At 46.0% G+C, this 13,399-nt stretch overlaps 1 protein-coding gene across 1 annotated transcript in view; it reads left to right on the top strand.

The window, feature by feature from the left end:
* GRIN2C (glutamate ionotropic receptor NMDA type subunit 2C) overlaps window positions 1-12,501 on the top strand; it is an 81,972-nt gene extending 69,471 nt beyond the window's left edge. The window contains exons 9-13 of the mRNA XM_033960984.1: window positions 1,460-1,689; window positions 2,951-3,111; window positions 5,222-5,409; window positions 7,795-8,027; window positions 11,008-12,501. Of these exons, the coding sequence (XP_033816875.1) occupies window positions 1,460-1,689; window positions 2,951-3,111; window positions 5,222-5,409; window positions 7,795-8,027; window positions 11,008-12,501 (2,306 nt within the window). The remainder of the gene's footprint in view (window positions 1-1,459; window positions 1,690-2,950; window positions 3,112-5,221; window positions 5,410-7,794; window positions 8,028-11,007) is intronic.
* Window positions 12,502-13,399: the final 898 nt, after the last annotated feature.

Here is a 13,399-nt window from a genome sequence, read left to right as displayed (position 1 = left end):
GGAACATTACAGAGGTACGGGGAAAGGGAAGCGGGACATGTGCCTGCGCCATCACCAAGACGATGCCTGGGGTGGACCGCTCCCCCCTTATTACGCCACTGGTTACCAGATTTTATTGAACCAAAAAACGGACATGGTGGCCCTGCCCCAAGTTCCATCCTGTTCTGCCAACGTCCCTCCCCTGCCCCACCCCATTCCGCCACCACTCTGTCCCTGCAAAAACCTCCTCATCTCTTTACTCGAGCTCATGGCCGCGTCTGGACAGCCTCCGAGCATGCACGGATGTGACGTGATGACATTATGTGCTTACACACAGGTGTGTGATATCATTTTGTCTTACCGTGCATGCTCGAAGGTATTCCAGTCGTGGCCCCGAGCTCGGCATGCTTTGAAAACATAAGAACAAAAGAATAGCCTTACTGGGTTAGACCAATGATCCATCAAGCTCAGTAGCCTGTTCTCACGGTGGCCAATCCAGGTCTCTAGTACCTGTCCAAAATCCAAGGACTAGCAACATTCCATACAGAATCTCAATGATTAGCAAGATTCCGGAATCCCAGAGAGTAACAAGATTCTAGAATCCCAAAGAGTAGCAACATTCCATGCTACCAATCCAGGGCAAGCAGTGGCTTCCCACATGTCTTTCTCAATAACAGACTATGGACTTTTCCTCCAGGAACTTGTCCAAACCTTTCTTAAAACCAGCTACGCTATCCGCTCTTACCACATCCTCTGGCAACGCATTCCACAGCTGTTTTTTAAAAATCCGTCTGGTCACTGGGACAGTCCTCCAAAAAGAGGACATGTCTGGGTTTTCCCTACTAAAAACCCACGTTTTTGAGGTTGCTTTTAACTCGCATTCCCTAATCCACCTGTTCAACATCTATGTGTTTTAATCATTCCCATAATAAATGTATCTCCCTAATCCCTTATTTGTCCTGTTTCTCTGTCAAGTAGGGCCCATTTCTTCCATGTTTATGTAGCAGTGCTACATATGTCTAGTAATGCTATGGAAATAGCCCTCTTCCTCGCCCCTTCCCTTCCCCTATATCTCTTTAACTGCCCCAGCGTCACTTCCTAGGTGTGGGACCCAGAAGTGACCTCAGAGAGAGAGCCGACGGCGGCGCGAGCAGCAGGTTGGCGTTGCTGCTCGCAGCAGCACAGAGCTAGAGGTACGGTTTGGGGGAGGGGGAGAAGTGAAGGCGCGTGCATGATGAGAAGTGGAGTAGGAAGGAGCGGGAGAGGGGGTGGAAAGGAGATGGGATGCCTGCGACCCTACCAAGATGGTGTCAAGGGCAGACCGCCCCACCCCCACCCACCCTTTACTACACCACTGCACTGAGATATCTAGGACAGGAGCCCATTAAATAACTACCTGCTGAGGTTTTTGTTTTTTTTTACTAGAAAGTCCCCCCTGGTCCTGTACTTCCTCATATCCTCTTCTTTATTCCCTTTCCAGGAATTGGGGGTCCGACCTTTACCATTGGCAAATCTATCTGGCTTCTCTGGGCCCTTGTTTTTAACAACTCCGTGCCTACCGAGAACCCCAAGGGCACCACCAGCAAGATCATGGTGCTGGTCTGGGCATTCTTCGCAGTGATTTTTCTGGCAAGTTACACGGCCAACCTGGCAGCCTTCATGATTCAGGAGCAGTATATCGACACGGTATCCGGCCTCAGCGACAAGAAGGTGAGGGGAAAAAAAAACGCAGGGAAACCAGAGCCCTCGCTCTGCTTCATAAGCAGAAACTTACACCATGCTGAGAATGTAGACGGGCAGACGTGCATGGTGATAGGGCTTAGGACAGAGCTGGTGGGGAAAGAAATAATTAGGAATGGAAACAAAAGGAGTGGAATGAGGTAGAGAGAATAGTGACATGCGAGCGGAAGGGACTTCTGACCTGTTGCGTCTATCTGTTCCCTTAAACCACTGGTTCCCAACCCTGTCCTGAAGGACCACCTGCCAGCCTAATGAATATGCATGAGAGAGATTTGCATTTAACTGAGGTGACTGGCATGCAAATCTGCTCCTTGCATATTCATGAGGGCTGTCCTGAAAACCTGACTGGCTGATGGTCCTCCAGGACAGGGTTGGGAGCTACTGCCTTAAACTCTCAGCGCCTTCCTGCCATTTTCCTGTGCTCAGATTGGGCATTATGAGAATTTACTGGGTGTCTGAACTTAGTCCTTGCCAGTTTGGGTTTTCAGGATTTCCACAATAAATACGAGGAACGTAGGGAGAGGGGAGACATGATCGAAACATTTAAGTACCTCACGGGACGTGTCGAAGTGGAAGATGATATTTTCTTTCTCAAGGGACCCTCGGCCACAAGAGGGCACCCGCTCAAACTCAGGGGCGGAAAATTTCATGGCGACACCAGAAAGTATTTCTTCACAGAGAGAGTGGTTGATCATTGGAACAAGCTTCCAGTGCAGGTGATCGAGGCAGACAGCATGCCAGACTTTAAGAGTAAATGGGATACTCATGTGGGATCCCTACGAGGGTCAAGATAAGAAAATTGGGTCATTAGGGCATAGACAGGGGGTGGGTAAGCAGAGTGGGCAGACTTGATGGGCTGTAGCCCTTTTCTGCCGTCATCTTCTATGTTTCTATATTTGTATGCAAATAGATTTAATACATATTCATTGGAAAAAATCCTGAAAACCTGACTGGACGGAAGGCCTCAGTGACTGAGGATAGACACCCTAGACTGCATAACCTCTGTGCAGTGAAAGCCTCAGATAATTCTACCCAAGGTATCAAAGGTCTAAGTGAATCATTCACACCCTTAACTCTGTGTCAAGCGGGTTGGACCAAACTCATCAATCACCTAAAAACAATATGGTGCCCTTCACCTTGGGATGGTGAGAAAGCAGGATATAATTCATGATGCAATGTGAAGGGGATAGTGATCTGCACATTGATTGACTCTTTGTCCTTGGTCTTCCAGTTCCAGAAGCCCTTAGAGCAGTATCCAGCCTTTCGCTTTGGGACCGTCCCCAACGGCAGCACGGAGAGGAATATTCGCAGTAACTATCCCGATATGCACACACACATGATAAAATACAACCAGCGGTCTGTGGAGGATGCGTTGAACAGCCTCAAAATGGGGTATGCAAGAATATTTAGGGATGCACATGTTCGTCTCGGAGCAAGGACATTTTCTTCCATTTGAAAAAGAGACAAGGTTAGGGAAGCAATCATGCCTAAAAGGATGTGTAGCAAAACGTTCTGAATTACTCTAAAGAGAATGAGGTCCAAGATCGTTCAAGGACAGCATTAAAATAATTGACTGTATGGGCACAGAACATAGTCCGAAAACAAACAAGCAAAAACATTTTACTGATAAAATATAGAAAATGCAATTCAGGATTTTTTTTCACCTAGCAGTTTCGCTCTGTCCCTCTGGTCTCTCAATTCGATGGAAAGAAAGGCTGAACTTTGGTGTTTTTAGCCTTCATTTGCAACTATCTAGGAATCCCCCCTCCCCCTATTTGTATATCCCCTCTCAAGTTTCTTTGTTTGGTTATTGCCAATGACAGCACTGGGGACTAGATGTACAAAGCATAAACACTAAGACCGTGAGGGTCGCTGTTGGCCAGTTTCCAAACCGTGATCCATGCTCAAAAGGCTTCCAGTGCAAATGAGTTGAGTCGGATGTCTACCCTAATCCCACCCCACCAGTCATTGGAAAACTAACTCAACACATGCGCAGAGAATCCCGAACAGCTGAGCTGCAGGAGAAGCGCTGAAGCAGCTTCCTGCCACTTAGCTGTTCAGGGCAGGAAGCCTTTTTTTAAGGGCACAGATCTTATGTGTGTGTTACACACGCACAGCATCTGTCCCCATAAAAAAAAAAATGCAACCCCTCTCCCTTGACTGGTCCCCCCTGCCCAATGATCCCAGTACCAAAAAGTCAGCAGGAGGGATGTCCATTCACTCCTGCCACTGCCGCAAATCCCCCCCCCCCCCCGCACCAGCCCAAATCAGCCCATTCCCTCCTGCCCCCATCAGGAGCTCCACGAATTTACCCCTCCCCTTTCCCTTCCTTAAAAAAAAAATTCGGCAGGAGGGATGCCCACTCCCTACTATTACTAGATGCCCCCACATATCCCCAGTACCTATTAATTAATTAGATAGCAGGAGGGATGCCAAGTCCCTCTTGCTCGCAGGCCCACCACTCCAAAGTAGTGGACCTTCCCCTTCCTGGGATGCACAGGGAGAGGGCTAATGCCTGGTTGGCTCACACATTTAAGGCCCTCCTGTCAATTTTTTAGTAACAGGATCATCAAGGGGTGTGGGGGGGCAGTACGGCATGGCATTTTTTTTTTTAATGGGCACATCTGTTACCGACAGGTCAAGGAGTTGGCTTTTCCAGGTCGATTCTGGCATGCAAGTTAAGGGCATCGATTGGATGCCTGGTTTTAATATTAACGACTTCATTTGCATGCCAGAATCGGAGAATGTAGGACCGCATGGAAAGCCATGCGATGAGCCTGTGTAGAGCATTGAGTCGGCAAATATGATCGGTCGCTAAACCAGTCAAACCAATTTAGTGACGATCGTTAAACGATCAGAGGCTTTAGTGCCTTTAGCCCTGGATCAGGGACCATGCAGCAGGAAAGCCTGCAAGCAGGAGCTGAAATCTGAGCATCGGGTTTTACCAATCCTTAGTGGCTCACTCCTCCTTGCATGCTGTCTCCACAACACCCACCGCTGACTAAGGAAGTGGAAGATCTGAGGCAGGAAGCAAAGCTGGGACTCTCCACATGCCAGTGTCTGGCAGAGCACTAAGGGGGCCTTGTCCAGTTTGGAGAATGATTGCTCACATCTTTCAACACTAATACAATGTTTCCACACCAGTGTACCCTGAGGAAGGTGTTCACACGCCGAAACTAGGATCCTTGTAGGGACTATACTTTTAAAGACTGTTTTATTGGCTGAAAGGATGCCTCCCTTGCCTTTCTGTTGTACTTATTGCCAGCGTTCTGTTTTAGACCATGCCCTATCCTACATTATTGCATAAGTATATATAATCTTCATGTTTGGCCATGAATACTCCAGTTCCTTCCTCTTTCCATGCACTTATTAGCCTGAATGCTAAATAAATAAGTCTTAGCTGGGTCTGTTATCTCCCTGCCATTCATCGCACGTTCCAAGCCCTCTAAATTGTGTCCACCCTGACCCCTTCAGCCTCATCGATTTTTATTCTTGGCTCCAGGAAGCTTGATGCATTCATCTACGATGCTGCAGTGCTCAATTACATGGCTGGGAAAGATGAAGGCTGCAAGCTGGTGACGATCGGTAGCGGAAAAGTCTTCGCCACTACTGGCTATGGCATTGCGCTTCAGAAAGACTCTAAGTGGAAGCGGGCCATTGACTTGGCACTGCTACAGTTTCTTGGAGATGGTGAGTGCTGGGGCTGTGCCCTGAAACAGTTTTTGAATCCTTTCCTTGGTGGTTGGTTTGCATGTTTTAACACGAGTTTCATATCGAGTATTTTTTATTTATTAGTGTACACTCTTCTACTTAAGGCACTTTATTTATGTTAGCATACACAAAATAAGAATAGTGCATTTTATAATTTATGTATTTCTTTTTTAATGGCTTTTAATTGCTGTTTTTATATAACTTGTACTGTTTGTATCTTATCCAATTGTTGTGAACCGCTTAGAACTCCCGGGTAATTTATTATTATTATTTATTTCGTTTTATATCCCGTTCTTCCAGGGAAGCTTGGAACAGGTTACTAGTTTACATACATAACAAAGCATGGTAAAGACATAACATGACAAACATGGTATGGTATGACATAGCATGACAAGCATTGTATGACAAAACAGAGGATGTCAGCTTAGCATGGCAAAATGTGCAAAGAGTGGAGATGTCCAAAGTGTGCTTGTTTATTTCAAAACTCTGCTTTATTTCCACGATGACTCAAAACGCATGTGTTTCGGCCTATCCGGCCTGCCTCAGGAGTCTTATTAACACAATGTGTTCTGCAAAGTGAAATGTCTCGTAGTTGCCATGTTGTGACAGATATTTTTTACCATGCTTTAGTGCCTTATCAGTACCATGCCAGTCCCCTGAGGAAGGCTTTTCTGCTGAAACTGGGATCCTAGTTGGCACCATTACATTACATTAGTGACTTTTATTCCGCCATTACCTTGCGGTTCAAGGCGGATTGCATAAGAGGTTATCTGGACATTTCCAGAAGAGTTACAGAGTTGAACAGGTTACTTCCGGGGACTGAAGTGCTTCCTGCGGTGTTAGTTTGTTTTGCTGGATTTCTTGAATAGCAGGGTTTTTATTTCTTTACTGAAAGTTTTGTAGTCTGGTGTCATGGTCAGTAGACTGGATAGTTGGCGGTCTAGTTTTGCTGCCTGCCATCGTACATTTTTTTGCATTTGACTCCTCTGATTGGGGGGGTGCATGAATGGTGTCTGGGTTCTCCTTTGCCTGGTTGTGGTAGTTCGGATAAGGCAGTAGTTCATATAAGCTGTGCTGTCTCCATTCATGGCTTTAAATAGTAGACAGTAAAATTTGAATAGTATTCTTGCTTGTATTGGGAGCCAGTATGAATCGAGGTAAGTGGAGGTGATATGATCGTATTTCTTCAGTGAATAGATCAGTCTCAGGGTTGTGTTTTCTACTGTTTGTAGTTGTTTTATCATGACTGCGGGGCAGGGGAGAAAGAGGATGTTGCAGTAGTCTAGAAGTCCTAGGACTAGTGTTTGGACCATGAGCTGGAATTGTTTTCTGTCGAAGAATTTTCGGATTTGCCTTATGTTTCTCATGACCGCAAATGATTTCTGTATGTTTTGTTGATTTGTGGTTGCATGGTACAGCCTCTGTCTATCATCACTTTCAGAAGTGGACACCTGGAATGCGCTTCCAGAGGACGTGATAGGGCAGAGTACAGTAATGGGGTTTAAGAAAGGATTAGACAATTACCTACTGGAAAAGGGGATAGAGGGGTATAAATAGAGGATTACTGCACAGGTACTGGACCTGTTGGGCCGCCGCGAGAGCGGACTGCTGGGCACGATGGACCTCTGGTCTGACCCAGCAGAGGCACTGCTTATGTTCTTATGTTCTTATGTTCTTAAGTCTTAGGGTGGGTTGAATGGAGTATGTGATTGAGTTGATTACTAAGTTTGTTATAGTTGGGGTTTTGCTTTTTTCGAGAAGTATAAATTTTGTTTTGTCTGTTTCATGGACTAATAAAAACATTGCATTTGGTTGGTTTAAGACCTCTCTCTTGCCTCTCTTTGTATATTTGGTGTGTTGTTTATCAAGGCTGGTTTGGTGCTTTTCTAATTTTGTCGCTAATCAGACCAACATCATAGCAGGTGCTCTTGGCTTTCACTTTCTAGCAACTGCGGAGTTCGCAGGTTCACGTCGATTTCTAAGAGCGCCTGCTATGATGTTGGTCTGATTAGCCACAAAAAATTAGAAAAGCAGCAAACCTGTCTCGATAAACAGCACACCAAACATACAAAGAGAGGGGGGGGGGGGCGGAGATGAGGGGGAGGGGCGCCTCTTGCCCTCACAACGCCACTAAGTTTTCCTTTCAGCTTATGCCCTACTATTGGTAGAGATGGTGCAATAGGTACTGAAGTGATTGAGTGGTATTCTCCCAGTGGGTGATTGAGCAACATTACAGATTCCCAGTCTATATAGGAAATCTCTTCTGCATGTTAATTGGGTTGGTTAGTGGTTTTTCTCTGTGATCTGACTGCCACACATAAATCACTGTGGTGCCCCTTTCTTTGCGCACGTGCTCTGTTCCAGGGGACACACAGAAGCTGGAGACGGTGTGGCTGTCGGGGATCTGTCAGAATGAGAAGAATGAAGTGATGAGCAGTAAGCTGGACATTGACAACATGGCGGGAGTGTTCTACATGCTACTGGTGGCCATGGGACTCAGCCTGCTGGTTTTTGCATGGGAGCACCTGGTGTACTGGAAGCTGCGCCACTCTGTATCCAAAACTCAGAAATTGGACTTCTTTCTGGCTATTAGCAGGGTAAGTGAATCATACTCCCCCTGTGCGGTCCTGTAAATGCGCAAACAAATGTGATAAATGAAGGCCCTAGACCCGTGATGGACCTTTAGAGGCCGTGACTCCAAGCAAAAATTTCACAGAGGACCCCCAGTGTTGGGGAAAATCATCCCCTTGTGATCAAGGTGTGATTTTTGAACTCTCTATGGCAGTGGTTCCCAACGCTGTCCTGGAGGAACACCAGGCCAATTGGGTTTTCAGGCTAGCCCTAATGAATATGCATGAAGCAAATTTGCATGCCTATCACTTCCATCATATGCAAATCTCTCTCATGCATATTCATTAGGGCTAGCCTGAAAACCCGATTGGCCTGGTGTTCCTCCAGGACAGGGTTGGGAATCACTGCTTTATGGCATATATGCACATTAGGCATGTCTCTTTCAATTGAAAGGAAGCTCTGGAATAGAGGACAGAATAAGGGGATAGTCCCGTGAATAATTTAAGGAAATATTCTTCATGGAAAGAGTGGTAGAAGCAAGACTGCATCAGACTGAAGAGGACGTGATGCAGGCACATGGAACCTCAGTGAGAGGAAAGGATAGTAGATGGTCTGGATTAGGGTTGCCAGATTTTACAATTGTAAAATCTGGACATCCTAGACCTGCCCCCCCCCAGTCCTGCCCATCTCTGCCCCAGTCCCACCCTAGCTCCGCCCCCCGCTGCCTGCTTTGGTCGGCCAGGAGGCAATCTGCGCTTGTGCGGATGTCATGCAATGTGAGGATTGCCTCCTGCCCAATGCGATTGAGAGGAGGCTTTTCAAAACCTGGACAAAATGCCGGGTTTTGAAAAGCTGTCCAGACCCCCGGACATGTCCTCAATAGGAAGTCATGTTCGGGGAAATCTGGACATCTGGTAACCCTAGTCTGGATGGGAGGACTGGAAGGCTGTGTGGTCCTTATCTACCATCATTATATGTTTTAATGGGGGGGGGGGGTGTCAGTTTGTTTATTAGATAGGAAAAGAAGTGGCCAAGTTATTAGAGCGAGGGCCTGAGGAGCAGGGAAGCCAGGATTCAATTCCTGTTTCTGCCACTGGCAGTCCTTATCTTCTATCACCTCAGGCACCCACTTAGACTATAAGCTCTTTAGGGAATGGACATGGTAGGCCTGAATATTTATCACCACTGTGCAGCAGTATAGATATATATAACGTACTGTATGATGACATCACTCTCCCTTCCCCCAACTGCTGTTGCCACTTGCACCTCCTCCTTCCTCCAGTCCATACAGGCTACATATACCATCTCCTTCCAACCACACTGACCACTGCCCCATCTGCATGCTCTGATTGTTCTCCTCAGAGAGGGGCCCGGAATCAGCCCACGAAGCCCACTCTGCCTCCTCAGGGGACAGAGGGAAGCTGGAATGAAATTCTGCAGCCTTTTACATTCTCCTGCCAACATTCCTTGCAAGGGCAGCAAAAGGTGGGACTTGGCAGAGCCTTTTATAAAATACAGGCGAGCTTGTCTCGACTGAGACCTCTATAACCTATTGAAAAAGGGCCAATCTGATCCTCCCAAGGGCTTCATCAGCAGTGAAAGGTTAAACTAGGCATGTACCTGGTCCCTTCCCTTCTTATATTAATAAAGAGCTTTGAACTTGACCCATTAGGTCCATCTATACTCTGACTCTTCACTGTGGGGTCTCAGGTAGACCATGAGCATAAGAGACAAAACAGGCATGAACATTGAACTTGGATGATTGTGAGATCGTTGGCTTAGCTTGTGTAGGAACTAACAGATTTCTTGTAAAACTTATCTGAGATGCAGGATGCACTTTCTGCTCCCTTAGAAAGAAACATGGATTTTCATTTGTAAATAACACCCCCCTTTTACAAAACCACAATAGCAGTTTTTAGTGCAGGCTGGCGCACTGAATGCTCCTGACACTCATAGAGTTCCTATGAGCGTCGGGAGCAGCGCAGAGCATTCAGTTTCATGGTTTTGTAAAAGGGGGTAAATGCATAGTCATACTTGAAACCGACAGTTGGAACTTTTGTGCCACCTGTAAGGGTTGACCCCCAAGTTCTATATATGGTGCTAAAAATTGCATGCAAAAATTTGGGTGCACAATTTAAATGAATAACAAGCCAATTACCCATGATAATTGGGTACTATTATCAGCGCTAAATAGCATTAATTAAAATTTACGTACGCAATTTTAGCCACCAGGATATGCACATATATTTTATGTGAGGCTCAAAGAAGGGTGTGTGGCCAAAGGAGGGTCATGGCCGTATTAGGGGCGTTCTTTCTTTTTATTACATTACATTACATTAAATTAGTGACTTCTATTCCGCCTGTACCTTGCAGTTCTAGGCGGATTACATTTGAAGATAACTGGACATTACCAGGAAGTTACAAATTAACGATTGGATACATAGGAGAGGCTATAGAATAAAAGAGGATAGGTAGAAATTTGAGGAATACCTTTAGGGGAGTTGCGGTTGAAGGGGAAGGTTACAGGTTAAAGTCATTGAGGGGGAGTTACAAGAGGGGAGGAAGTCGACAGGAGAATTGCAAGGAAGGGGGGAGAAGAGAGGAAGGGTTGAGAAGGCTGGATATATTTTTTGAATAGCATAGTTTTGATTTCCTTTCGAAAAGATTTAAAATCAATTGTTGCTGTCAACAGGTTGGAGATGGAGGGGTCCAGTTTTGCTGCCTGTGTTGCTAGGAGGCCATCATACATCTTCTTGCGCTGAATGCCCTTGTGTGCTGTTATAGAGTAAGGGAGATCTGCACCTAAATTAGGCAAGAGGATTTACACCAGGGTTTAGTTGGTGTAAAACCTTGCATCTAAATTTAGGTGCAGATCTTGGTGTTATGCACTATTCTATAAACAGTGCCTAACATTAAATGTATAACTTTAAAGGTTTAAATTAGACATTTAAACAGCAGCCGTGCCACTAGCTATTGACCTCCAAGTGTTTGGATTTCTCATTTCAGGCCATTTACAGCTGCTTCAGTGGAATACAAAATCTTGAAAGCCCAGTTCAAACCCACACCCCCGATGTCACTGCCAGCTCTGCCCAAGCCAACGTATTAAAGATGCTTCAAGCTGCCAAGGACATGGTGTCATCCGCTAGTGTTGAAAGTTCTTTGGAAAATGCCACACGTACCATTGAGAACTGGACACAACGGAGCGAGACTCTCCAGACCACATTCTCGCTACGGACACCGCAACTTGTTGTCCAAAACACTGCAGGCCCCAAAAGGTCATCTGTCCCTCCTAGCATTGCTACAGAAAAACCTGGAAGAATCTGCTTGCAGAAAGTCACTACACCAACCCATCTTGCATCCTCCGGCCCCTGTGTAGACTCCACCCTGCAAGGAGCAAATGAGCAACCACAACTACTCCATCCCCTCCAATTACAAGATGCCTATGGTGCTGACGGTGTTCTTCCATCATCTTACCTGGGTAGTTTCCCTCACCTTTCACTGCAGCCACCCTCCCACTCCCACCACAGAACTCGCCTCAGCTCCTCTAGCTCACAATTTGAGGCTTATAGAGAGTTGCCTCCACCTGAAACCCACACCGAACACAAACGTCCCATAAACAGAGTGGATGGGAAGCATCAGTCCCACATAAATGTCCAGCAGGCTTTAGGGGAAGGACTTAATGCTGAACCAGCCAAACTTACAAGGCCCATCTCCACAACTGACAAGAGATCAGTCATGGAAAAACGTCTCTCATGCGTCAAAAACTCTTTCCCAGAAGTAGAAAGGACTTGTAGACCTTCCCCTGCCATGCCCATTGAAGCAGGAAAAACAGTAGAGCAACCTCAGTTAGAAAAAGAGAAAATTCATAGGCAAGTTGCCTTCATCAGGGCCCCGAGGGAACAAAATAAATTAGAGGCCCCAGAGGTCCATATATGGGATGAAAAAATGGGCATTCATAGAGAGATGCCAGATTTGTTCCCCAAAGCTTCAGGGTCAAAAGTGACCTCAGCCTCTTTCCTACCCCATACTCATCAAGCATTCAGATCAAGCTACACTTGCCCCAGCGTGTCCTGGAGAGAGCAAAAACCACAGCAGTCACAGTCAGCGCACCAGCCCCCATACCGAGCAATGTGCCTACAGCATGGTTCCAATGCGTCACATGCCCCCGTTCTGTTGCACAAATGCCATACATATGAGAACCCTTACAGCAGCCTGCCAGTGTACATGGGAGAGTTATGTCCAACACCACATCTGCTATACCAACGTTCCAGAACCATCCAACCTTGTTTTTCCCATACTCACTGGACATCCAGCAACTGGAACTTGCCAGCCAAGGAAGATTTAACTTCTGTATATTGTGACTACAGAGACTACCGAAACAGAGACCACCAACTCCTGGTGCACTCAGATGAAAGAGACCTACTGGGTGCTCACAGAATGGACACTCTTTATCCCCCCAATTCCTGGCGGAGAATATCTAGCTTAGAATCAGAGGTCTGAAATCCACATAGGGAAGGAAGGTGAAAACCATTTCTGATCACTGTGCATCTCTGAGATATCAGTCCGACACCAGCCTGGAGACTATAAACAGCTTTTGCCTTCACAGAAAAATCAGTGAAGTAAAGATGAAAGTTGGCCAAATACTTATCCACCTCTTCTTCCATGACTATCATCTACTCTGTAAACACTTCTGGGAGATGTTATATCCCACAATACCTCCCACTGACCTCTATGACTAGACAACTAAGTGGCTTTCCTGGTACTTCATCTACTTCGGGACTAAGCATGACTAACATAAGCAGGGGAAGAAGGAAAAAATTATCTCTCTTAAGGCCTAACTTCTAATGTCTTCCACTTTTAAAGTTTTGCCTCATCCCAAAGGTCGGGCATCACTCCATGTGAAAACCACTGACAGGATCTTCCAACAGAATCACAAGCTGCAGATGGTTGTAAAATTAAATATATATTTATGTCTCACCATTTGGCATTCAGAGAGCTTGCTTCATAGCTAGGGAAACACCACTTTCTCCGACTCAAATTCCTTCCTCATTCGGTTTGCATGGACAAGGTGGCATCTATTGCTGGACGCCGGTTAAAGCTATATGATAAGTTATGAGCCGGCTTCTTCCATGTACGTTGGCTCACTGAATAACTTTCTAGGGATAACTTATCTTATTTCTTTATCTGTAGAACTCTTTACAGAGAATTTAAGCTCTTCTGACTTTAAAGAGAGCAGTTCTATAACATACGTGTGCATAAATGTTTAGAATACTAATATTTATGCATATAAGCAGGCTGTGCACATACACGCAAAGGGCCAGATTCTGTATAGGATGCCACATTAGGTGCCGCTAGGTGCTCTAACCAAGGACGCCTAGCGACACCTAACTTTCCCCCC

The sequence above is a fragment of the Geotrypetes seraphini genome, chromosome 10 (assembly GCF_902459505.1).
Source record: "Geotrypetes seraphini chromosome 10, aGeoSer1.1, whole genome shotgun sequence".
Taxonomy (NCBI): Eukaryota; Metazoa; Chordata; class Amphibia; order Gymnophiona; family Dermophiidae; genus Geotrypetes; species Geotrypetes seraphini.
The sequence above is the reverse complement of the archived record's forward strand: the minus strand, read 5'-3'. Positions and strand labels throughout refer to the sequence as shown.